At 38.1% G+C, this 26606-nt stretch overlaps 1 protein-coding gene across 6 annotated transcripts in view; it reads right to left on the reverse strand.

The window, feature by feature from the left end:
• KDM6A (lysine demethylase 6A) overlaps positions 1-26606 on the reverse strand; it is a 287092-nt gene that overhangs the window by 99047 nt on the left and 161439 nt on the right. For all 6 annotated transcript variants that reach the window (XM_050936462.1, XM_050936460.1, XM_050936461.1 and 3 more), the window contains 2 exons: positions 22175-22295; positions 8430-8484 (listed from right to left, as the gene is read on the reverse strand). In XM_050936462.1, coding sequence (XP_050792419.1) covers positions 8430-8484; positions 22175-22295 — 176 coding nt within the window. The remainder of the gene's footprint in view (positions 1-8429; positions 8485-22174; positions 22296-26606) is intronic.

Genomic DNA, 26606 nt, shown 5'->3' on the forward strand with positions numbered 1-26606 from the left:
ATGAATAACCAGAACTACCATAATTGAAGCATTCACATAAATCTATATTTTAACATTTTTAAATAAGATTTTTTAAAAACCTAGTAGGCCAAAGACTATGTCACTCAACACATGAGTTCTGACTGTGGATCATGCTCAGTAAGGCTATGGCTACACTATGAGGCTTGTAGCAACATGGCTGTGCCACCTAAAATGCACTCGTGTGGCTGCTTTTTGTCAGCAGGAGAGCTCTCTCCTGCTGACAAAACACTTCCATCCCTCCACCAGCAGCAGCGGCTTTGTAGGCAGGAGACCGCTCCCACTGACAAAACGCTGTTCACGCTTTGTGTTGGTAAAACGTTTGTCACTCGGGGGGGCGGGTGTGTGTATGTTTTTGTAAAACCCCTGAACAACAAAAGTTTGTGAATGAAGTGCCAGTGTAGACAAAGCCTCAGTTAATAGCATAAAAATCCTTTAGAAACTTTAACTGAAAGTCAGTGTACATTACACACTAAAAATTGTCTCAATTTTTATTTTATCCCCAAAACACAGAGATCATTTCATATTCAGGAGACAAAAATCAATTTTCATCTAGTTTTCTGTTTAGGAATATTTTTTAAATGATTTAAAATCTCATACATGAATACTACACAAGAAACCCAAAGAGAATGTTACTATGAAATATCAGAGGGGTAGCCGTGTTAGTCTGGATCTGTAAAAGCAGCAGAGTGTCCTGTGGCACCTTATAGACTAACAGATGTATTGGAGCATGAGCTTTCGTGGGTGAATACCCACTTCGTCGGATGCATGGGAAATATTTCTGTCAACCTTAATTTTTTAAAAACAGCGGATTCATTAGTATACCAGAACAGCATAAAGCACCCAGAGTGCACCAATAGCTGAGTTTACAACTGTTTTGCATCACCAGAGCAAGGCATAGCAGTCAAACAGAACTGGTGAATCCAGCCATTAATTAGTAATTAGTTTATCAGTTTAGAGGGCTGTGTTATGGAGACCACTGCTGTGTAAAAGGATAGGTGAGGGAAGGCCAGTTTCTAGGTCTCAATATCTCTTCACTTTAAAGGCTCTAATAACTTACTAAATACAATAAAATAACTTAAGACTAACACAACTGGTAGAGTAACAGACTCTAAATAAAATAAGTTATTTCTAAAGAAAACATCAACATAAGCTCAAATATAGCATCATAAATCCCTGCATTTATTCCTAAAGCTATGCTATTTATTCTTTAAAGATGATTCACAAATGATTTCCCCCCATGATTTGCAGAGAGAGTTTGCATGTGTTTTGTCATGCTTGTTTCTTTACCTTAGAAATATCAGCAGTATCGAAGTCTGATCTTCCCGAGTTTTGTTGAAAGACTTCTTGGGGATGAGGTGATAACTCAAGTACATGCATCAGTACTCTTAGGCCTTATCTACACTACAATAAAAGGCTGATGGTACATCTGCACTGCAAATTCAGGTGCAACTATAGAGCAGGTAGGCATATCTGCATTACTTTTAATCTAGCTAGCAGGGGAAACAGCACAGATTTAAGAGCAGGCTAGCTGCCTAGACCCGTTAGTCACATCCTCATTGCTACTGTTAGCTGCACTAGCTAAATTAAAGCTAATGCAGGTGTGCCTGTCAACATTACAATTTAGTCTGTGATGTAGACATACCCTGAACATTCTAAAAGTTTAGTATAGACAAGCAATGTATACTTAGTTTACCACATATTCAGGTGTCAGAGTTCAATCTAGGCTCCTCACTAAGGCTTTAACTTGATTAGAACACCACATGTTCAAGGCAGCATTCCTACTTTACACTAGACCTACAATATGTTAGCAAGCACATCTCCCGTTTAAATTTTAATACAGACAAGGTTTAGAGAAGAAGGGGGAAGTGTGCTGAATCTTCAACAAAGATATGCTTTCCCCCAGGCAATGAGAGTTAAATAGGTGCTAGACAAGAATTAAGTTTTAAATAATCAATCCCATTAAGGTATTCCTTCCTCTTTCAAGTGTTCTTGTGATGCCATAATTTTATTCGGTACCCAAATCAGTGTTACAGAAAAGACCTTTGTTGTTTTTTTAAACAGCCCAGAAACCATTTTTAAGTTTGAAATAAAAACTTTGGCTCTTTTACATTTTTAGACCCCCACAAAAAAAAAAAAAAGGCTCATGTCCCCTTTATTTCAACTTCAAGGCTCACAAAGAAAAACACATATTCTCTATGGGAGAATTAGCATAATTACAGCATTGAGGCCTACTCCCACAAGGACTGATTTCAAAGGGCATTCACAGCACACAGCATTGTGCCAGATTGGGCCATTTAAGGGAATAAAAATAACAGAAATTAAAACACCATAATTAAGTTATCCAATCATTATATTCAATATGGGTGAAATATACTGCTTAACAAAATTTGTCAGTGTAAGTCAAAAGGATAGAACCAATATAGTAAACTAAATGAATGTTAATCACTAATGACAGTTGTCAGTCATCCTTACTGCCTTGGTAAATAAAACTATTGTCCAGTTGCTCTTTCTGAGCTCTAAGTTACAGTATCTCATGACTTACAGTACTAGAGAAATGCTTGTACAGGATATAGAAAAAAATTGGTTCATTAAAACAACTTTAATTTTAACTTGCTGAAAAGCAACTCAGCATTACTCAGAGCATGGCAGGCTGAAAAGATCGCTCAGTACACCAGCAAATAAAACCCCTAACATTTCCACTTCAAATATCACTATAAAACTGAGTGTCACCTTTCACTACACAGAATCCAAGCTCAACTCTCACTTTTCCACCAGGCTGGTATTTTACACAAGGCTAATATTCAGCATAGAAATTTCATGTTACCCTCTAAATTACTGCAATTTAGAACAATTCACACAACATAAGACACTGGAAACTTCATGGACTCATTTAACATTAAATTTAATTTAACAATGCACTACTTTATCATCACTTTCCCCCTCAAATAACTCAGTATGCCATAAGAATGGCAAACAAGCCTTCCTCTGTATTCTCCCACCTGTAGAGCAAGATATTTTGAAAGGGAAATTCCATTTACCTGCTAATTTTCAATGGGGTAATAACTCAGCAGTGCTAGCAATTTAGTTATTACTAGTTGGGCAGCAAAAACAAAAGCAGTGTCAAAGCTGTTGCTAAAAGTTGTTGATCCTGTAAAGCCCATTCATCCCACCCCTCCAGCGTAAGTTGCCACCCCAATACCGTATTTTCTCTCTCAAAATTAAAATAAGAAGAAAAAATGGATGGATGTTCAGATATCTTGTAGGAAAAAAAAAACAGGTAAGCCCATTCCCCTCTCTCCCCACACCAGAATGTATTAATTCCTAAATTAAGAAGAGGCCAGTAATGAGCATCCCAGCAAATACACAATCAAACACTGGGCATGGGAGTGTAAAGGAAGGAAAGAACGTCTCAAATACTTTCTTCCAAATACATCATTTGAAATCATTGGTCCACAACAATGTGAAGCATCTTCTGGCTGAAGGATGCATCAGTTAATGTGACAACTGAGCTCTGGGTTTGTTTTTTTTTTTTTTTTTTGAGAAAGTATGCTGGCAGGCTGGCCTGCATATTAATTTAGTGATTGGTGAACTTCTTCCACTTCAGGAACTGCTATATTTCTCGTAGACTTTGCTTGAAGGTCAAACATAGGCTTTTGAAAGCCCTCTCTATTGTGTCCTTGAATACCTTCTTTCGCTTGTACCGAGGGCTATAAAAATCAAAAATAAGTACTGTTTTTATGAATATTCTTGATGCTTTCTATGAGTAATTTTCTCATCTCTCTTTCTATCGCAAGCCTGTCCTTGTCAAGTGGCATCAATTTGGATGTAAAACTGGTTAGACAGTTTCTTGCAGCAAGATGGTTAGATGGATACTTATGATACAACTACACTGCAGCTCAAGTAGACAGATGCGCTAGCTCAAAAACAGCATTGTAGCTGTGAGTAGCACAGTGGCACCCTGGGCTAGCTACCTAAGTACTTACACAATGGGCTTGTGTGGGTTTGTACTCAAGCCGCTAGCCTGAGTTGTTGCTCGTGCTACATGCAGCGAGGCTGCTACTTTTACTGAACTAGCTTGAGCAGAGTTAGCATGTGTCTGTGTACCCTAGGTGGGAAGCATGCTTCTAGCTGTAGTGTAGACATACTCTCAGCAGCAAATCTTACAAAATCCATAGGAGTTGAGAAAACAATTTTTCCTTTGTGGAATATTCATACTGTGGGGCTTGAACTATAAGGCCCCTAAATGCAGAAGCCCTCCTGGCTGAAGTGATTATGACTACGGCAGCCAGTTTAGTATATAAATGTAATGAAAACTTCTTAATAAACTCAAAAAGGTTTTATAAAAGTAGATGGAATACAATATTCAGATTCAATGTAGGACATTTGTGAATGTTTAGAGGTCTTAGGAATCCATCTGCCTTGTGGTATCTAAATACAGATTCCTTTACCCTGTAAGTTTATCAGAAGTATCTACACTTAAAAATCTTTTCACTGTAAACATCTGGAGTACTATATAATTCACTACCAGGATCCTATCAAAGCTATCTATAAATTTAAGCTTTAATCAGATTCAGTTTTGCTGTATGCGCATCAGTGCCTAATTTTGTCTGAACTCTCTAGAGGCCTCTCTGGATGATCCCATCCTGAAATCTAACACAAATGCAAAGGGTATGTCTACACTGCAAAAAAAACAAAACAAAAAAACACCCCTGCAGCAGCCAGTCTCAGAATCCAGGTCAACTGACAGGTTACAAGGCTAAAAATAGCAGTGTAAATGTTCCCACTCTGGCTGGAGCCTGGCTCTGAAATCTGGCAGAGGGGGAAGGGGGGGTTGAGAGAAAGAGGAGACAAACATTTACACAGCTATTTTTAGCCACGTAGGGTGAGCCCTAGTCAGTTAACCTGGACTCAGACTCCCTGCTGCAAGGGTTTTTTTGGTAGTGTAGATGTACTCCCACAGATCATGCTTGCCCTTCCTTGTTACATTCAGGTCAGAAATCCACTGTGTGTAAACTGAACACTCCACCATTTAAAACCATTCAACTTAGCCAGTCTGCTTTGGTGTTCAGTACCTCTGTAAGGCACATTGTCTGGACTGATTACCAGGAGTGCCAACCCTGGAAAAGTAGCATGCCTTAAATGTGTAGAAGGTTTGCCATTGTTTAAATGTTTTCTGACATCAACAGACTGGAATCAATCCAAAACAGTTTTTAAAGGATACGGAAAAAACTCCTAAAATAATGTTATCTCAGAACCACCAGGTAAGGGACTGAGATATGATCAGAAAAATATAACTTGTACAGTTCTTCCTGGAAATTGCCCAAAATATCCAGTGGAAGTCTTCATGTTTCACACAGATCCTCACCAATGGTCTACCGCTATGCACTGTATCATCATTCCTAACAAGGCCCAGGAACTGGATGCTGGAAAGAGTCAGAAAGGATTTTCCCTTTCCAATCATGTACTGTAATTTGAGCAAAAATTCCTCTGAAAGACTTGAGCACTCTTTATCACCACCTGACAACTTGTCCACAAATTTCAACACTGAGTCCCAACTGGAGTAATCATAGTAAGCTAAGATAGCTTCATGGTTTTCAATTCTTAACTGCAATCCCAATGAAGAATAAACGTTTTTCTGAAATAAATCCAAGCTTTTTGCATCTTTGCCCTTGGGAGTAATTTAGATTGCCCTTGTCTGGCTTTCTGATTCACAGCTGCCACCACCAAAAATCCCAGGGCTGGCTGTGAATAGAAATACTCATGTCCCTGGGAGGGAACTTGGTATCTTTTTGCCATTCTTTGGCACTGTGTGTCAGAGAAAAGTGAGTTTGCTAAAGAATTTTGGTGGGTCTAAGATGGTCTCATTAATAGGCAGAGCCACTCTAGCAGGTCCTGCAGAATGTAAAATATCCACTAACTACTATGTATCATCTTGGACCAGTTCAACTGGAACACCGAGGGAAGTGACTACCCCTTTCTTAAGTTCCTGGTACATTTTATCATCATTCAAAACAGGGGACAATGACATCTGAGAGCGCATCCTCATCTGGTGATGATGATGATGATGAAGTGCTGAACAGAGACACTATCGTGTCAGTCTGCTGTTGTCTGATGAATATCTGTGACAGAAGGGTCAAATACTGGAGGGATAAGGTTCCTCAGCTGCTACAATACCAGATGGAGAACAGCACCTTCAAAGAGATTTTGGTAGACCTCTATCTAGGAGAGAAAGACCTTAATTTTGGGGCTACTCCCATGGTTTTGAGAAAGACCACTGTTATCTTAGATATACTAGAGCACAAACCCAAGGCATCCTATTCCTGGACTTCTACTATAATAATCACGGTGCCAAGGCCTTGCCCTGCATAAGGAGAATTGAGATGCACAAACCGTTCTGTAATAAGATTCTGAAGTGCAACATCCCACCTCCAATTCAGAAGATGAGTTAGCACAATCTGAATGACAAGCTGACACAGTACTGGGTGAAGCAGACAGAGACTGGGACCTGGACCAATGTGGGCAGACAGTACTGGAGAAAGCATCCAAAGCTTTCCTCCTGAAGGGAACCATACATCTGCCCTGCTGCACAATAGTGCTTCCATACCCTGACAGTACCAACAAAGATTCAGTCCCAGATGGCACTGAACATGCAGGTGCAGATGAAAGGTCTCAGTACTGAGGCCTCGGTGCTAAGAATAGTCGATTCCCAGACCTCATCCTGCATCAGTGTGAGTCCAGCACCGATAGACACAGGAGATCCCTGGCCACTGTGTACGCCTCAGGCATCCTCTGTATAGAAGCTGATGCCTCTGAAGGTCCTGGCAATGGAGTAGGTCTCAATAATACCACATGAGATGCTGCAGTCAATGACTCTACACTGTTAGAATGAGGTACTGGAAGGTGCCTAGCAGTAGACGACTTTGCATTAACCTCAGTACTGATCTTCATCTGGTGTTAGTCTGGTAGGCACCTAGCCCTCAAAGAGGAGGACTTTGTCTGCTGTTTGTGCAGTATCAGAGATAGAGAATGGTATCTTCTCTTTGACTCTCTGTGATGTGGGGATGCCATCAAGAAGTCTGGTGGTACGCTCTGAGATGGTGTCATGTTTGAATCCCCACGTTAACAAGAGGCTGGGTGGCAAAAAGCCGCTTTCATGAGGATCTCTCTTATGTTGAATTTCTCTCAACTTCTTAGCCCTGGTCTTAAATCCACTACAGACGATGCATTTATGCCTCAAATGCCTTTCTCCCAAACACTTTAAACAGTGGAGTGAGGATAGCTGACCGGCATAGATTCGTTACAGCCCCACCACCACCTAAATCCCATGGACTTAGGCATGCCACAGTTTTGAGCTAAAACCTCAAAGGAAAATAAGATAAGAACCAAGATTTTTTTCAAGATGAGTACCGCTAATGGAAATTAAAACTACAACTGTACTAAACTAATTATTTACAATACAAAACTCTCAAGTTTTCCTAAACAGAAGACAAAAGAGCTTGAGATGTTCTCTCTCTCTCTCTCTCTCACACACACACACACACACCCACACACACACACCCCTGACCACAGGTGAGGAGAAGGAACTGCAAGGGGTGGTTGAAACACCTCTATCTCTTTTTAACTTTGGCTACTGGCATGCACTTCCCTGAGGGGTACTGGTATGGGAAAACATTCTTCAGCCTTGGTGCACTATCATGCACACGTCTAGAATGAAATGGACATGCGCAAGCACTCAAAGAAGAACTGTACATTGTAAATTTGATCCATATTCAAATGGAAAATTGTGAAGAAATGTAGAAATGTTTCTGAATGAAATTAATGCCTTTGAAGTGAGATAATACAGCAACTTAACCAAATTTTATCTTATCCAATAATGAAAAAGATAATTTGTCTTACTTTAATATTGTATCATTCTTATGTATAATATAGGATTTTTACTACTGTATTAAAATATTTCTATAATAAAATAGAAAGTTACTAGGTTTATAGAGTTTCTTTTAAAAACTATAAGATATGACAAACCCTGTGTACAACAAAAAGAAGTAGCAATTCCTCCCCAAACCGTAGCTCTTCAAAGACATTGCTGAGGTATGACCCTCCTGGATCACTATTTCTTCCATTTCTTACAATGACAGTAATTTTATAATTCCATTGGCACATCTATATTTGACACAAACTATTCACAGTAGTTGGTTTCATGTTCATTTATGCAGCCTGGGTAACTATAGCTACCTACATCAGACAGTGTCACCAGCTTCAACAATTCTATGAGGAAAATTTCTAAAGTACTCATTGTTCAAAACTGTCTTTTTAAAAGAGGTAAGTTAAAAACAGTTGTAGCTCTGTATATAAGGCATTTTTCTATATATGAAACAAAATACACAAATCAAAATCTTAAAAATACTTACTTTCCGCATTGGACAAAGTGCAGGGATTGCTGTCAACCAAAGCTAACTGAAAATGCTGAAAAAGAATTAATATTGTTTACTTGTTTGATAGTCATAATTTAGAGAAATTATTTTAATACAGAAACAAAATGTTTATATTTGAAATCAAATATACTATTTTACATGAGTCAGTTAGGTTGAAATGCAAGAACTAATATATAATCTTTTGAAATTTTATCTTTAAACAGATATGTTTCATTAGAGGAAAGTAAAATAATTTTACAGAATGTTTCATGAACTTAAATGACAATACTTCTAACAATTAAGTTTAGAACACATATTTTATGAAATAGTTAGTGTAGTAAGTTTCTAAAAGAATGACTTCATCATTTGAATGGTCAAGATCTGTTCAAGCATTTATTTGACCTTCACAACAACTGAGACCCCAAGTCATAGCCATTTCAGAGTCCCACGCAAATAAACGTGCAAGTCATTAAATGGCATATTTACTACAGGAAAATAAAAGATTCAGAAGTACAGTGATTTGAAGCATCTCATCTGTTTAACAAGATATTAAAGCATTAAAAATAAATGACTTCAGATAAAAAGCTACAATTTTCATAACCACTTACAAATCAATTGTCCTAGTTTTTTATTTTAAAAAGACAGTTTCTGTAAAACATTTGGAATTGTGTCTGACTGTACTGAATATTATAAGATTTCATTTAAAAATATATAAACTCTGAATTTATTTCTTAAGCATTTCCTTTCTCCAGAGGGGAAGCCAAACAATCAAAGTAATAAAGTTTGTCTACAAGGAAGTTTAGACGTGACCAATCATTTTACAGTAGAACCTCAAAGTTATGAATTCCAGAGTTACAAACTGACCAGTCAGCCACACACTTAATTTAGAACCATAAGTACACAATCAGGCAGCAGAGATCAAAAGAGAAAAAAAAGCAAATGCAGTACAATACTGTGTTAAATGTAAACTACTAAAAAAAAAGGGAAAGTTTAAAGAAGTTTTTATAAGATAAGGAAACTGTTTGTGCTTGTTTTACTTAAATTAAGATGGTTAAAAGCAGCATTTTTCTTCTGCATAGTAAAGTTTTCAAGCTATATTAAGACAATGTCCAGTTGTAAACTTTTGAAAGAACAACCATAACTTCTTTTGTTCAGAGTTATGAACAACTTCCATTCCTGGGGTGTTTGTAACTCTGAGGTTCTACTGCACAAGTTTCACATTAATTCAGTTAATTAATGTGAAACATGTAAACATGAATAACTGGGTGTATCAAAATAGATGGAGTATGCATACAAACCTAAATGCTTCAGCATTTTTCAAGAAACTTCATAGAAAACAAATCTCCTACATACAGTGTAGAGTTTGGATTAATATTTTCTTACTGCAATGTACAAGGCCTACTGAATATTGGTAAGTACTGCAAGTACTAAATTTCAATGAACCAGATAATATACTTGATTTGTAACTGAGACTGTAACAGTAACGTTTAGATACTGACTAAATCCAAATTTAATATGAAATACAAATCATGTAAATGAGGCTACTGAACAATTACACGTAATCTTGTTAGTATGCAAGTATGGCATTTTATTTGCTGGTGTCTAGAGTACCAAGCAGGTAAGCAACAGTAGTTGTTATTAATGAAGAAAGAACATTTAAAACTAAGTTCCAGAGTAAGTGATGCACTTACCCTCTTTTCAAGATAGTTGTAAACACAAGGATACCACTCTAATAACATCTCAATAGAATTTGACTCACAAGAATGATACTTTAACAAGGGTCCATAATACACAGGACTTTCATTTAGACATATCTATGACCAGCTTAAAATCAAACAATTAAAAATACCAACTACAGTGTTACAATTCAAGATAAATTATAAAGACTAGCGCTGCACCACCCAATTACAAGAATGTTCTCTAAGCCATACATAAATGGAACAGACATCCTTACTACATTCTGTCAACTTCATCCATGCATACAAATAGTTGCCAAAAATGAAGTCATCTCAACATTAATTATAAATCCTAGTTTATCATGTCAGCATCATGAATATTTTTGAACAATTCAATCACTAAAAAAGAACACAGAGAACACTGGATACACACAACTTCCAAAATAAAATGAAAAGATTAGATCAAAACAATAATATTAGCTTATTCTTAGACTTGCCTGTTTTCTTTTCGAGGGCTCAGCAGTGATAGAGAAGTTAAAATCTCCTCTCATTTGCACTGCAATGCAGGTTGTGTGCCCCAGAGACATCCTTTAGTCTGTTACCATAGCAATACTAAGCAGGCAACTTAAAAACGATTAAACGAAATTAATCAAAAGGTCTCCTTTACATTTTTTCTGATAGAAAAACATGTACAGACCTGTATATTTAGGCCTGTGCAAGGGCCTAAATTTTACACGGACAATATCATGACCTATTAATGTTTAACATAAAACAGAAAGATACAGATTTGCTTTCACCTAGTAATACTATTTATTATACAAAATGAACAGATCAAAAATGAAACATATGACACTTATTTGGCGTTTCCTCTTCAGAATGGTTATGTTCATCAGACCCAGTGAGAGAACTCAGATAACTGCATAAGTAGAAATGCCCATTTCAGCATTTAAATCTACCCGTATTCAACACTACACAGTGAGACAGCAGGAATATTCTCACTAAATAGGAAAAAAACCCATACACATTACCTTACAATTTCAAATTCCACAGCATCGTCTCAAATATTCCAAAATGTTACCCATTTCTGACTGCAGCATTTAGCAAATCACACTGTAAAACTACAGATAATCCAGAACAGGTATATAGATTTTATAGAAAAACAAGGCACTTATACAAAACAATTATTACAAAGCTGCATATACAAAACCAACAAACAATCTCTCAAGCACATAAACACACATGAATCACCCTACACCTCTAGTTGGTTACAATAAACAACAGCCTCCTTTCAGGTAGTCAATACAGACAAAAAAATAACTATGCAGCCTAATAAATTAAGCTAATCAGTCACAAACAATCCCATAAGTTACTACTATCAACACCAAAATTTACAAAACACCATGTTAATTTCCAATTCCCATTTCTGCAACAAACAGAAGCAGCTAGCAAACATCTGCACCTCACACAAATATTGCGGTACTGAACTGTCTACTGTTGTGTGAAATAGTTGTTATGCAGGAGAGGCCGCTGCAGTTCAGAGACGACATACAATACCTCAAGGCAGACAGCAGTCTATAGAAATTCAAATCCTGAGTAAGAGGATTTACCTAGAAGGCTCTGTTCTGAATATTAAGAAGTGTCTTTTCAAGTGCTACAGCTGAAGTAATGAAATAGCTTGATTTGTAACAATCTATAATAGTACAATTATCAGAAGACTATTTTGTCTCCTTTAGAGTCCTTGACTTCCCTATATGATTGTGATAATTTCTGATGTAATCTTTCTGAGAAATTTAAAGTACAGTGCTTGCATATGTTCTCAATTACTGAATGTATTAAACCCAAATCATAAAATGATAACAGAATTAAATCTAATTTAAAACATTCTATTCACTCTTACTACTAGAAGTGAGTGTATTACAGACACACAGAATCACTAATTCTCTTAAAATGTATTTATTGTCCTCATTTACATACCTTTAGCATTAAAGAGGTCAAATACATGAATTTTTTTTTTTATTGTTTTAATCCATTAAAAGAAAACCAACACATACAAAGGGCAACATTTGCCAATCTTACTGCAAGGCATTCAATAAGAGTAATTTGTAAATCAAAACCTTTAATAAATGTTTTTAAATGGTGAGTCTAACCCCTTTTCTTATCTCTGGTGTGATGTAACAAGTTTTGCTAATTGACAACTGTACATTTATTTAGCACACTAAGCAAGCCATCATTTGGAAGCAGACAATTCTGACATCAACTTACCACCGGGGAAAGCCTGATCCCAGCTCAGTGCAATTCTGTCAGAGATAGCTTTTTCTGACTGTATGACCCAGGTGTGATATGTATGTTCCTTAGAGCTGTCTTTGTTCAGATAACTAGGACACAGTAAGCCTTGCATAATCAAAGTGTTGGCACATACCCAAGGCACCATTTGCCAAGCATGGGAGGTGGAGGAGATGATGTGCAGCACGTGCTGCCACACCAACTCTGCTCTCCAGGGTCCTCCAAAGTTGGAATTAATTCATGTTTTAGGGAAAGAGGTTTGTGAGGCATAAACATTGTTTCTTTCATCCTACACCATACAATCAAAACACCAGAAATCAGCTACGAGAATAGGACAAAAGAAAAGTACTCAAGACAGAATCAACAAAGGTCATATATTTACATAAACTGAATGAGATCAATCTGTTCAGAAGAATCACTTGCTCAACCAACCATAGCTGTAAAATCCTACTCGAGTAACAAAACTTAATGAAGACTGGATTTTCAGGGACCAAAAGAAGGTTCTCTCTGCCCAGGCAATCTCTTAAATAGTGCATTGTAATGTTTGTCACAACTATATCTGAGTACTCATGTTGGCTACAAGTCTGAACATGGCAAAACATTAAGCCTTTAGTTGTACAGCACCTCAGAAGTTAGTTAAACTACAGTCCAAAAGACTACCAGAGGAGAGAAACTGAGGGCCTGTCTTTGCTGCAGTGTTAGCTCAATTATCTGTACTGGAGTTAACTGCTCTCACGTTAACCTAGCTCATTACCACTACAAACAGTTCTTTTTCTCTCCTGCTGATAATAGCTCACCTTAACTGATCACTCTCCTTATAATGTGTATGGTAACACCCATCGTTTCATGTTCTCTTTGTGTGTGTACACACACACACACACACACACACACACACACACACACACACACACTCCTACTGTATTTTCCACTGCATGCATCCGATGAAGTGGGCTGTAGCCCACGAAAGCTTATGCTCAAATACATTTGGTGCCACAAGTACTCCTGTTCTTTTTTCTAGCTCCTGCAAAGCGTCACACTGCAAAACAACACTCAAGTAGCACAAAGCATTTGAAATAGCAGCAACAGAATAGCTTAGTCCCCAGTGCATTACAGCTCAAGCAGCAGCAGCATTTGGACCTCCAACCCACACCCTCTAACAAGTCAAAACGCACCACCTAGCTGAAGCTAGAGATCGTTGTGTGTGCATGGGGAACTGGGTAGGGACAACACTAAACCTATACTTTGAGCTAACACTGCAGGGAAGACAAGCCAAGAAATATGAACTGCTGTATTAAATAATCTAGAATGAAGTCCATAGACTGAAAAAAATGGAGTGCTACTAATATTCATTAGCCTGAATTTTTAAAGATTTTGAACCACACTTATTTTTCTTTTTACTGTTTATTTTTCTTTTAAGAAATGAGAAGCACAGAAAATCAAATAAGCCAATTTTTAGCAATTTACTCCTTTGCAATTACAGGATACAGTGACTAGAATATTTTCTATGTAATACTTTAGTTTTCCTACAGGAGGTAAGTAGCAAACTGATTAGGAGAAATCTCCTTAATGCATGAGATTCAGTGATCCACAAAAACAACCTGTATGAACAATTCCAGCTGTTGATTCAATTACAAAGCTTCCTACCTTGTTAAGTAATTATGATTTATCAAAGAACATGTGTGGGTATATATCATACAGATAAATAAAACTGGTCAATTTGTGTAAGAGTTAAAGAGCACTTTAAATTGCAACCCTTATTTTCCGTTTACCTGCAATTGTTTAAAAATAATCTTTTGACAGATTTTATCATGCTTGAGCTTCAGCCCACAAATGCTTTTTTTTCTTTAGAATGAGACAGCCACCTGAACAGCTAAAGATACAAATACAAAGAAATGTTCATCTTTTTAAAAGTATTTTATACTTTTTTCAAATAGTTCCCAGAGGAATAGGATTATAGTGAAATATTTTGCATCAATGAGTTTAAATATTAACTAAGACTTTTCATTAGTAAATGTAATTGAACTAGTTCAATCATTTTTGTTCCAATGAAAAATTGATTTAAGAACCCTAATCCTGACATATTTACAGCTCGTAATTAATGCTTTAACCATGTTTGAAAAATAAATGTGGTGAAACAACATTTTGAAGGCTTGAAAATAGCCCAACTTCCTTAGCTTAAAAAAGATGACATAGGGTCATGCTGCTACACATCTTCACTCATGCATTTTTGATTCTTTAATGGCAACATGGCAACAATAACTCCCTAATTTTGAACTTATTACCTTCACGGTAGTTTATAAGTTACAAACTCAAATAATGATACCACAGGCATTCAAACATATCCTAAAAAAAAAAAAAGTACAGGCATTACAGTAAGTTGAATAAGTGATGGGATAGTGATTGACTGCTTCAAAGCAGATACCGTTAACATGTGTATATAGAAGATTTTAAACTCTTGTTCTGAGTCCCTGCATTTTTTTTTTTTTTGAAGACTAGTAGGATTGAAACTCAAACCCTTTAGCAGTTACTCCTCCACAATTTAGTTTACCTCACAATTTTTAGCACTTCCTCATGGTTTTGTAGCACGTGTCCTCCTGTTGTTCTATGGATAGAAATATTACCTACACACATTCAGTAGTCCCAGTGTAGTAGGATAGCCAATTAGACTTGGGAATGGAGAGGGATGGGAGTTGCAGAGGCATGTTTACTAGGGGTGAGGATCTGTCATGGTACCAGAAGGCCTCTTTCAATAGAGAGATGAGAGACAAAGAAGGTGGATACAGACTGTAGTCATCTCTCCCACAAAGTGGTTCTCCAACCTGCATGTAACTGGGCAGGAGTTCTGCAACACATTGCTCATTGGGCTCCCTAAGTCTCTTTTGTAGACAGCAAAAGCACCAAATGAGGTTGTGTGGTTGATGTCTTCTAAAAATGGGATATGAAAAATCCACCCACCTATGTCAGTAGCAAGAAGTAAGGTTTCCACTAGGGGGGGAGTTGGAACAGCATTTGCAAAACCATGAATTTCTGTTGGATGAGAGTTTTAATTAAATACATTTTTCTACTTCTTTTGTTTGTAACAATAACCTGGTGAATGAGAATTCATGCAGTACCTACTTCTCTAGTCTGAAGATGGATAGCTCAAGTGTAGTGTTTCTCAAAGTACTGTACTGGCGACCTCTTTCACATAGCAAGCCTCTCAGTGCGTCCCCGCCGTACAAATTAAAAACACTTATTTATATATTTAACACCATTATAAATGCTGCAGGCAAAGCGGGGTTTGGGATGGAGTCTGACAGCTCACGACCCCCGATGTAATAACCTCGCGACTCCCTGAGGGGTCCTGACCCCCAGTTTGAGAACCTCTGCTCTAGTGCATATACAGCTGCTCACAGCTTTCCCAAAGACAGAGTCCTACTCATCCTGAGAGAGAGTATTTTTCCAGTCTGATTATGATTAGGTCCAGATTAAGGCTGTCAAGCGATTAAAAAAAATTAATCGCACTGTTAAACAAAAATAGAATACCATTTTTAAAAATATTTTTGGATGTTTTCTACATTTTCAAATATATTGATTTCAATTACAACAGAATGCAAAGTATACAGTGCTCACTTTGTATTTATTTTTTATTACAAATATTTGCACTGTAAAAAAAAATAGTATTTTTCAATTCACCTAATACAAGTACTGTGGTGTGATCTCTATATGATGAAAGTTGAATTTACAAATGTAGAATTATGTATAAAAAAACCCTGGATTCAAAAATAAAACAATGTAAAATTTTAGAGCCTGCTAGTCCACTCAATCCTACTTCTTGTTAAGCCAATCGCTCAGACAAACAAGTTTGTTTTCATTTGCAGGATATAATACTTCCCAGTTCTCATTTACCTTTCCTGACAATGAGAACAGGCATTTTCATGGCATTGTTGTAGCCAGAATCACAAAGTGTTTACATACTAGATGCACTAAAGATTCATATGTCCCTTCATGCTTCAACCACCATTCCAGGGGACATGGGTCCATGCTGATGACTTGTTCTGCTCGGTAAGAATCCAAAGCAGTGCGCACCAACCATGTTCATTTTCATTTTCTGAGTCAGATGCCACCAACGAAAAGTTTATTTTCTTTTTTTGGTGGTTCAGGTTCTCAAGTTTCCACGTCCGAGTGTTGCTCTTTTAAGACTTATGAAAGCATGATCTACACTTCGTCCCTCTCAGATTTTGGAAGGCATTTCAGATTCTTAAATCTTGGGCTGAGTGCTGTAGCTATCTTTAGAAATCTCACATAGGTATCTTCTTAGCATTTTGTGAAATCTGCAGTGAAACTGTTCTTAAAATAAATAACATGTGCTGGGTCATCATCCGAGACTGCTACAACATGAAATATATTACAGAATGCGGGTAAAACAGAGCAGGGGACATACAATTCTCCCTCAAGAAATTCAGTCACAAATTTAATTAATTCATTATTATTTTAGCAAGCGTCATCAGCATGGAAGAAGCATGTCCTATGGAATGATGGTCAAAACATGAAGGGGCATATGAATGTTTAGCTATCTGGCGCGTAAATACTTTGCAATGCTGGCTACAAAAGTACCATGCAAATGCCTGTTCTCACTTTTGAGTAACACTGTAAATAAGAAGATGGTCCTGCCATGAGGGCAGGGGACTGGACTCGATGACCTCTCGAGGTCCCTTCCAGTCCTAGAGTCTATGAGTCTGAGTATGAGGGCAGCATTATCTCCTGTAAATGTAAATAAACTTGTTTGCCTTAGCGATTAGCTGAACAAGAAGTAGGACTGAGTGGACTGGCAGGCACTGAAGTTTTACACTGTTTTGTTTTTGAGTGCAGTTATCTAACAAAAAAAAAATCTACATTTGTAAGTTGCACTTTCACAACAAAGAGATTGCACTACAGAACTTGTATAAGGTGAATTGAAAAACATTTCCTTTTGTTTATTGTTTTTACAGTCCAAATATTTGCAATAAAATAATACACACTTTGATTTCAATTACAACACAGAACACAATATATATGAACAAATAGAAAAACATCCAAAATATTTAATAAATTTCAATTGGCATTCTATTGTTTAACAGTGCAATTAAAACCGCAATTAATTTTTTGAGTTAATTGCGTGAGTTATCTGCAATTAATCAACAGCCCTAGTCCAGATACTTTGTGTCAAGGTCTCCTTCATTCAGTGGCATTCCACTGTAACAGACTGAATAAATATAAAAATGAATATTACAATCAATATCATATTCCTAGTGTTACACCTCTACCTCAATATAACATGACCCGATATAACACGAATTTGGATATAATGCAGTAAAGTAGTGCTCCGGGGGGGCGGGGCTGCGCGCGCCGGTGGATCAAAGCAAGTTTGATACAACGCAGTTTCACCTATGACGTGGTAAGATTTTTTGGCTCTCGAGGACAGCGTTATATCGGGGTAGAGGTGTATTTGTTTTAGTGGCTGGGAATAGGACTGTTGGGGAGCCTGATAAGGTATGGAATGGTTTAGGATTGTGCAGTAAATATTACCTGGCTGATTCTGTTGAAGTGATCAATAATAAAGTAATGACCTTTAAGTAGTCACAGAATAAGGCCAAATCATCTACTCTGACCTACTGTATACCACAGACCACTAATGCGTTCGTCATCATTATACTTCAGAATTTGCACCGCATTGTGATGAATAGGCAGCGCATGCTTCTCAGATGTTTCTGAAGACAACATTGCACCAGTTTTCACAAAGTTTGTCAGAGGAACATTTTTGTTACAACCATAAGGACTAGAAACATTTTTTTTAAATGTAAGCTTAAAGTCTAGAGCAAAATTCAACAAGTGCTGGATTCTGTGCCAAATTCTGGGGCAAAATATCACAGGAGTACAAAAGGTCCTAATTATAATTTGCTAGTCTGAACTCTAGCAATGTTAAGACAATGGAAAAGTAATGATTTTAAAAAGCATTCTAAAGAGGGCTGATTTCATGCCTTGTAAAGAGCATAACTCTAATAATTATCCTTATAATCTGAAACCTTAAAATAGTAAAAATTATTATGTTTAAAACTGCTTACATAAAATATAGATGATTTATGTTAATGTTCTAAAATTGTGTACAAAATCATGGAAAACATTGACCTTTCCTCTTCGCCTCAAGACTCCTACTGACGATGACTCATCTTTTGGCATTAAAAGACCATTACTTTATTCTTAGCAATAACAAACAAACACAAAAGTTTAAATACCATCAAAAACTATTACAGTATTTCAGACTACACTAACCTTGCTATAATTTGTGGGGCCCCAAAAAGCCAGAAGAGATCATAATATGGAGAGTTGCCTCCTCTTCCTGCCACGCTATCAAACAGGAAGACTAAACTGAACAATGAGTTGCTATGTCAGCGCACAGCCCCAGACTGTTCGTTTTTAAGGCCAGCTCTGTTAGTTCTGAACAATCATCTGAAGCTGTCTACATCTTATTACTCACACCTGTCCTTTAGTGTCCTGAATCTTTGTACCAAGGTCCTCACAATAAAAGTCAAATTAATTCCAATATTCCAGGATGTGGGTAACTCATCTGCCACTGTCCCTCTGTAAAGGTGGAATGTTCATTACCCATGAAAACTTCCTATCCCTACCTCTTGGTTAAGACTCCTTGGGAGACTATCACAACCAGGGCCATTCCTAGGGGAGTGTGGGGCTTGGGACACTAGAAACTTGGTGCCTATCTGTCATGGTGTGCTCCCCCTGGCTCCACCCCCACTCCACCTCTTCCCCCAAGGCCCCACCACCACCCTGCTTCTTCCCCACCCAGTTCCGCCTCCTCCCCCAAGCAAGCTGTGCCCTCACTCCTTTCCCCTGCACTCCAGCGCCTCCTGACGCCGTGAAACATCTGATCTGTGGAAGGTCCTGGGAGGGAAGGAGGGAGGGAGGGGTGCTGATTGGCCAGGCCCCCTGGTAGGCAGGAGGCACTGGGGGGGGGAAGAGGAGGTTCTGACGGGGGCTCCTCGCCACCTGCCTGCCATTCACCTCCTCACTCCGCTGGCCCGCCCGCCTTACCTGCAAGGCCACCCAGAGCGTGAGGCCCAGGGTGGTCGCCCCGATTTGCCATATCCAAGGGATGGCTCTGATCACTGCTCTACTTTCTTCATCTTTCTTACTTTGTGCTTTCCATTTAGAGATTTTTTTTTTTTTTTGCTGACCTGTGCAGCCTCTAACCACAACTCTGCAAAACTGCAGAAGTTCTCAGAGTATGACCAGTTGGACTCACTGCACAAAAGTGTAACTTGTGCATATATCTGTAACTATAGAAACATACTATGCAAAAGCCTAGTTTAATGCAGCATCAAGACCGATACATGTATATTATACAAAGTGCTGTACACACAGTGATTAAAAGCAAGATATTCAAAGGTATTTAACACCAAAGGATGCAGGCAAGTACCTGGTGGGATTTTCGAAAGCACCTAGAAAGCACACATCTTCCATGAAGTTTAAGGCAACTAAGCACTTCCTGATGAGGCAGGCATTAGAAAGATTTGGTCCACAGAGAATCCTGATGGTCAGACATGTTTTTGTTTAGCCAAATTACAATAGTTTAAAAATACTTTGTACAAATGCATTTTTTTAATTCAAGATTTTTTTAAGCAACTATCTCCCAACATTATAGCGGCGCTGCGCACACATGAAAAACTTGTCTCACTCCATTTGATATCTAAATGCAACATGTGATAGACCATTGCTCTAAGGAACCTCTGCCTCATCCCAGGTATCTGAAGATTTATACAGAATGAGGCTAGGCTCCACTGAAATTAAGATTATTATTAACAAGATTGCCAACTGTAAAACCATGTCAACTGATTTTCCATCAGGATACCTTTGCCCAAGAAGACTGCATTAACTTTTGAGTATGTTACAATGGAAAATACTGAAGTAAAATGAACCAGTCAGGAAACTACAGTTTTTATGTTCCTGAGTCTATTATACGATTAAGTTTCACTTTTTAGGAACAGCAAATACTAAAAAAAAAAAAAAAGAAAGCAAAATATGAAGAAAAATAAGCAGATTTGCAATCAACATAACAGTATAACATCAGTTACTTATGTCACAAGTTTCAGAATCAGCTTTGTTACATATCAATTTTCTTTGTTACATCACAAATGAATTCAGTGACAGAACTATATCAGATGGCTCAATGGTAAGAGTTTAATATCCAGTTTCTATAAACAAACAGCTTTGTTTTTCTAAAAGTGAAACGCTCAAAAATTTTTCACTGCACAATTAAAGGAAAATTAATACTTCCTTGTAAATTAACTATCACATTTTTTCTGTGCCCAAACCATTCCTTAAAATAATCCTTCCACTCTTCTCTTCTTTTTCTGGCCCACACTTATAGGATCCAATGACACGTGCATGCCACAAATACAAAGGAATAGGGCAAAATAGTACAGCATTCAAGCCTACTCATGATCTGCCAAACCTCCAGCCTTTCCCCGCCCTGCTTTGTTACTTTATTTCTTACACAAACACACACACACGTTCTCGCTCTAATTTAAGTTATCCGCTCTGCCTGAAGCTCATGAGCTGGGATTTCTCCTCCTGACAGGGAATGGAAAGGTAGTTGCAAACATGTTCCTTGGGTATGGTTGAGGTAGAAGTACTCCTCTGATCAATGCCCTACTTCCCTTTTTGATGACGTGTTTCAGACAGCACGCAGAATGTAGATCTGAGGAAAAGTAAACTGGCAGAAAGTGGAAAGCAAAGCAGTTCTACATTCCCAATGCCCAGTATTTTTTCTTATTGGTTTTAGGCAAGTTGAGTTACAGAATGCAGAATGAGATAAAAGAAGAACAGACATGTATAGACTCAAGGGGGTTTAATATACAGAAATATAACCTTAAAATTACATTTCATGTTCAAATATTTTCTGCCCTGCAATGTGGATTTCATTGTATAACATGAAGTTCTTGTAAAAAAAGATACTTACTTCTTCCAGGACAGTTGAATTTAAAGTTACAGGTTTGTACAGGATGAGAAAAGGAAGGACCAGAGAGAGCAAGAGCAAACAAAATAAATGATACGTAAGGAGAGAAATTACAGAAGGAAACCAAAGAATGAGGCAGGAGAGGGGACTGAAAAGGAAGTAGAGAAAAGAAGATGCAGAAGTTGGGGGTGAGAAGAGGTATTCTACATTAAGAAATAGTTTCTAACTGATCAGACAGTGATTTCTTTCCCTAAGAGGTCATTCAGGCACAAGGAAGTGCAAGAGTAATCAGGATATGTTGTCAGGTAGGAAAATTGTAACAAAATAAAAAGATGAAAGGGAACTGATTTTATTTTGAATAAATACTTCCTGACTGCACCAATTCCTAAACATTTTCTCTTTGTTTTCAATGGGGGAGACTGAAAGGAGGAAGGAAAGATCTCTAGAACCCCAAGCTGCCAATGTTAGTCACTCCTTTATCATCCTCTCCATCTCCCTTCTAGACACTTTCCTTCCCCACGCATTGACCCAAGAATTTGTACACTCAATTTAAACTGTTGTAACACCAGTGCCTACCCACAGCTTTGTCAGGCTTTTCATTTGGCACTTAAACACCCTCTCCTGTGACCCTCTCTGAGAGACTCTACAATTACTAAAATATTGTGCATAAGTATACTTCTACTTTCAAAATTACGATATTACTAATTTAAACTTATAGATTATTTGCAGTTTTAAAATGCAATGAAATTTGCAATAATTGCCAAACAGAATTTAAGAATTTTAAAACCTACCTTTAAACTAGACTCATAGTCTGTATTCACTTTGAACATAAGCCCAAGTCGCAAATGAATTTCCTTGGCTCGACAAAAGCTGGGATCAACATAAAGCACCTCCTGAAATGCTTTAATCGCCCTGGAAAAACAAACATTAAAAAATTGCAACATTTTATGCAATGTTACTTTATGATCAGTGCATTTTATTTATTTATCTTACATAATAAAAAATTTAAAGCAGAAAATTGTTATGGGTAAACACATCAAAATCAATTTTATGTAGAAAGATGGCAACGTCACTTTTTTGTTGCATAGTTTTCAGCGTTTACTTCAAGTGTTAAGAAAAATCTGTACTTCTAACACCCTAGTGGTCTACAGATCTAACCTAAAAGTTCAACTCTTTCCATTCAATAGGAGAAATTGCATGACATACTGTTTGTTTTTGATTAACATCCCAATTTTTTTCATTTCAGAAAAGTTGGACAAAAGAAGAAGAATTGGTAACAATATTTATTATAACTTAAGAACAACAAGGTGTAGACGGTCTGCTCCACCTCTGCCTCTGCTCCTGGCTGGTTACAACTACCTGGGAGCAGAAGCTGGTGGTGAGAGTAGGAAGACAGAACCAACATTAAAAGTTCAGGAGTGATCACCCACTACTTTCACAGTTGCCTCAGGCATCTTCATTTACAGAACTCTGTCCCCCACTCCTCAAAACACACCCATTTACAGAACTCCGTCCCCCACTCAGTTACTTAGAGTGTCAACTGCTGCCCAAGTTCTCTCTCCAGCATCAACCCTCTCCCCTCTAGTTGCCCAAGCATGCTTCTATACTTTTGCCAATCCCCCCCGACATCCCCAATACGTGGACAGTGTGGTAGGAGCAGACAGACTCAGGATATCATTTCCTAGATTATTTTTATTCACAAGACCTCGCTATCTTAGACAGAGATGGTAAACAGAAAAACTGCACACAAGCAACTCTAGTTGCAAAACCCCTCTGCTAAGGAACTACTAACTCCCTTTTACCCAAGAAATAGCTCACTCTGATTCTTGGCTGCAGGGTTGTTGTAGCAGTGTTGGTCACAGGATATTAGAGAGACAAGATAAGTGAAGTCTTTTATTGAACTAACTTCTGTTGGCGAAAGAGAAAGCTCGAAAGCTTGTCTCTTTCCACCAACTGAAGTTGGTTCAATAAAAGATATTACTTCATCCACCTTGTCTTTCTGGCTCTTGGTGTCAGTCCTGCCCTTGGCACACTATAACCCTATCTACACAAGGGAAAAAATATATATTTTGTCTAACTTGTTTAAAGATGCTTTACCTAATATATTATCCAGCATATTAAGTAATTGGTCCATCGACTTTAACAAGATTTTAGCTGCTAACTGTAAACATAAGATTCCTGGTTACTTTTTCCTAGTCTAGATAGAGTCTGTAGGACCTTGTATCTTACCAGTACTCTCACCTGAGAACTCCCTTAGCCAAAGTCATGATGAATAAGTTTCCTCACAATACTGGCAAAAAAGGTACTCTAATTCATGCCAAGATACAGGTTCACACTATGCAGGCATTTTTTTTACCACTGCCTCATTTAATCTTGCACTGGAGCTGCCTGAGTGGGCACTGGAGATGAATCACCATTCAACTTTCCTATGGAGTTAGCCATATTAAAGTAAATGAATTAAAACTGAAACATATATTTCATTATAAACATTCCCCATATAGCGATACGATCTTTAATTACACATACTATTTTTCCCCCACAGGAACCTGCCTCATCCAGTGCACAAAATAGACCTACTCTAAGGATCAACCAGAGCTGTGTAGTGAAGGAAGCTGTCGTCTGTAGAATCCCTGCCTCATTTGTTGCAGAAGCTGGGAGGTGTGTAGTAAATGAGAAAAGAGTCTCATGGTTAAGACAGCTGAATGCCACCTTGAAGAACTGGATTCTAATTCTGCCTCTGCCATACAGTTTCTATGAGATATTCAGCAAGTCATTTAAGCCAAACTTTTCATAGGTAGTCACTAACTGTGTGTTCCTCATTTTCTGGGTGGTCGACTTGAGTTTCTGCAATCCAATTTGCAGAAGTGCTGAGTGCTCATAGCTGCAACTGAAGACAATTGGGATCTGTGCTTTGAATATATAAAGTGAGACAGAATGCTAACTTTGAAAAAATCAAGTCAATATGTTTTAAATTGGGCACCTAAAATCAGTGGATGCCTTTGAACTTAAACTGAGTGTCAGTTCCCCATTTCTAAAATGCAGATAAATACCATCTCTTCTCACAAGAGTGGTGTTACCATAAATTCATTTCTGTCTATGAAACAGTCAGATACTGTAATGATGAGTACCATGGAAAAGCCAGTAAGAAAAAAATACACTTTTTTTTTGTTCAGAGCAGGATTTGATTACTGTGCAGTAAAATAAGGTCTGGGGCCACACACTGAACAAGGAGGAGTAAAAAAATATTGTTCTGTGCACTGTATGAGGCAGGCGTCCTGTGGAAAAAACAGTATGCAATCAGGTAATTAAAGATCACACTCATAATGCGTGAGTGTAAGGAGGCCAAATTAAGGTTGCACAGGCAACCGTAATTCTGGCATTTCCTAACTTTTGAATGTTTGATTTTGCAATCTAAATAAAGTTCCTTTAACAGTGCGTGTTTGGCCATGTGCACTTTTTAAAAAAACCTAGAAAATTAAATTGAAAAAATATTGAGACAGGCTCCCTGCTCTCATTTCCAGCACTCTGCACCATCCCAACTTGGAGAAGCCAACATCAAAGTCCAACTTCATCCTTGTAGCCCTGGGCTGGAAGGAGCATGCTCAGTATGCTCTGTGGGAATGATGCATGTGCAGTCCTGTCATACCCAGGAGCTGTGAGGAATGGAGGATGCTCAACTGCTCTCTGGGGATGGCTCATGCACAGGGGGGTCACATGAAGGAGTCTGTGAATGGCTCAAATGTCCCGTGCACATGGAATCTTCAGAGATTTTAGCTGTTACAATCGAAGAAGTCTCCATTGAGCAGTTGCAAACAAGGATATTTCAAAGTCTTATAGTTTGGTCAAGAAGGGGTGGATTTCCACAGGAACAGCAAAGGGCACTTTCCTAACACAAAGGGAACCCTATGTCAAATTTCAAGTCCCTGCTCTAAAACATGGGCATGCTGGAGTTTTTCAAAGGAAGGGTTACAAGAATTTATCAGCATTGCAAAACATTTTCCCCAGGCCTCACATTTGGAAACAGTTGACCATTTTGGCTGAATTTTAAAGGGGTTGGGAGATCCTGAAGCAGACACCCAAACATTTAAAGTTTAGCAAAGTTATAAGCAACTCAAACCAGGGTCTTATCATGGGAAGTGTTGTGCAACATTCACAGGCAGTAATACTAACCCTGCCTATTCATAGACTTTAGGACTGGAAGGGACCTCGAGAGGTCATCAAGTCCAGTCCCCTGTCCTCATGGCAGGACCAAATACTGTCTAGACCATCGGTGATAGACATTTAGCTAACCTACTCTTAAATATCTCCAGAGATGGAGATTCCACAACCTCCCTAGGCAATTTATTCCAGAGTTTAACTACCCTGACAGTTAGGAACTTTTTCCTAATGTCCAACCTAAATCTCCCTTGCTGCAGTTTAAGCCCATTGCTTCTTGTTCTATCCTTAGAGGCTAAGGTGAACAAATTTTCTCCCTCCTCCTGATGACATCTTTTTAGATACCTGAAAACTGCTATCATGTCCCCTCTCAGTCTTCTCTTTTCCAAACTAAATAAACCCAATTCTTTCAGCCCTCCTTCATAGGTCATGTTCTCAAGACCTTTAATCATTCTTGCTGCTCTTCTCTGGACCCTCTCCAATTTCTCCACATCTTTCTTGAAATGCGGTGCCCAGAACTGGACACAATACTCCAGCTGAGGCCTAACCAGTGCAGAGTACAGCGGAAGAATGACTTCTCGTGTCTTGTTTACAACACACCTGTTAATGCATCCCAGAATCACATTTGCTTTTTTTACAACAGTATCACACTGTTGACTCATATTTAGCTTGTGGTCCACTATGACCCCTAGATCTCTTTCTGCCATACTCCTTCCTAGACAGTCTCTTCCCATTCTGTATGTGTGAAACTGATTGTTCCTTCCTAAGTGGAGCACTTCACATTTGTCTTTATTGAACTTCATCCTGTTTACCTCAGACCATTTCTCCAATTTGTCCAGATCATTTTGAATTTTGACCCTGTCCTCCAGAGCAGTTGCAATCCCTCCCAGTTTGGTATCGTCTGCAAACTTAACAAGCGTACTTTCTATACCAACATCTAAGTCGTTGATGAAGATATTGAACAGAGCCGGTCCCAAAACAGACCCCCTGTAGAACGCCACTTGTTATACCTTTCCAGCAGGATTGGAAGCCATTAATAACTACTCTCTGAGTACGGTTATCCAGCCA

Source organism: Gopherus flavomarginatus, chromosome 1 (genome assembly GCF_025201925.1).
Source record: "Gopherus flavomarginatus isolate rGopFla2 chromosome 1, rGopFla2.mat.asm, whole genome shotgun sequence".
In the NCBI taxonomy this organism is placed as follows: domain Eukaryota; kingdom Metazoa; phylum Chordata; order Testudines; family Testudinidae; genus Gopherus; species Gopherus flavomarginatus.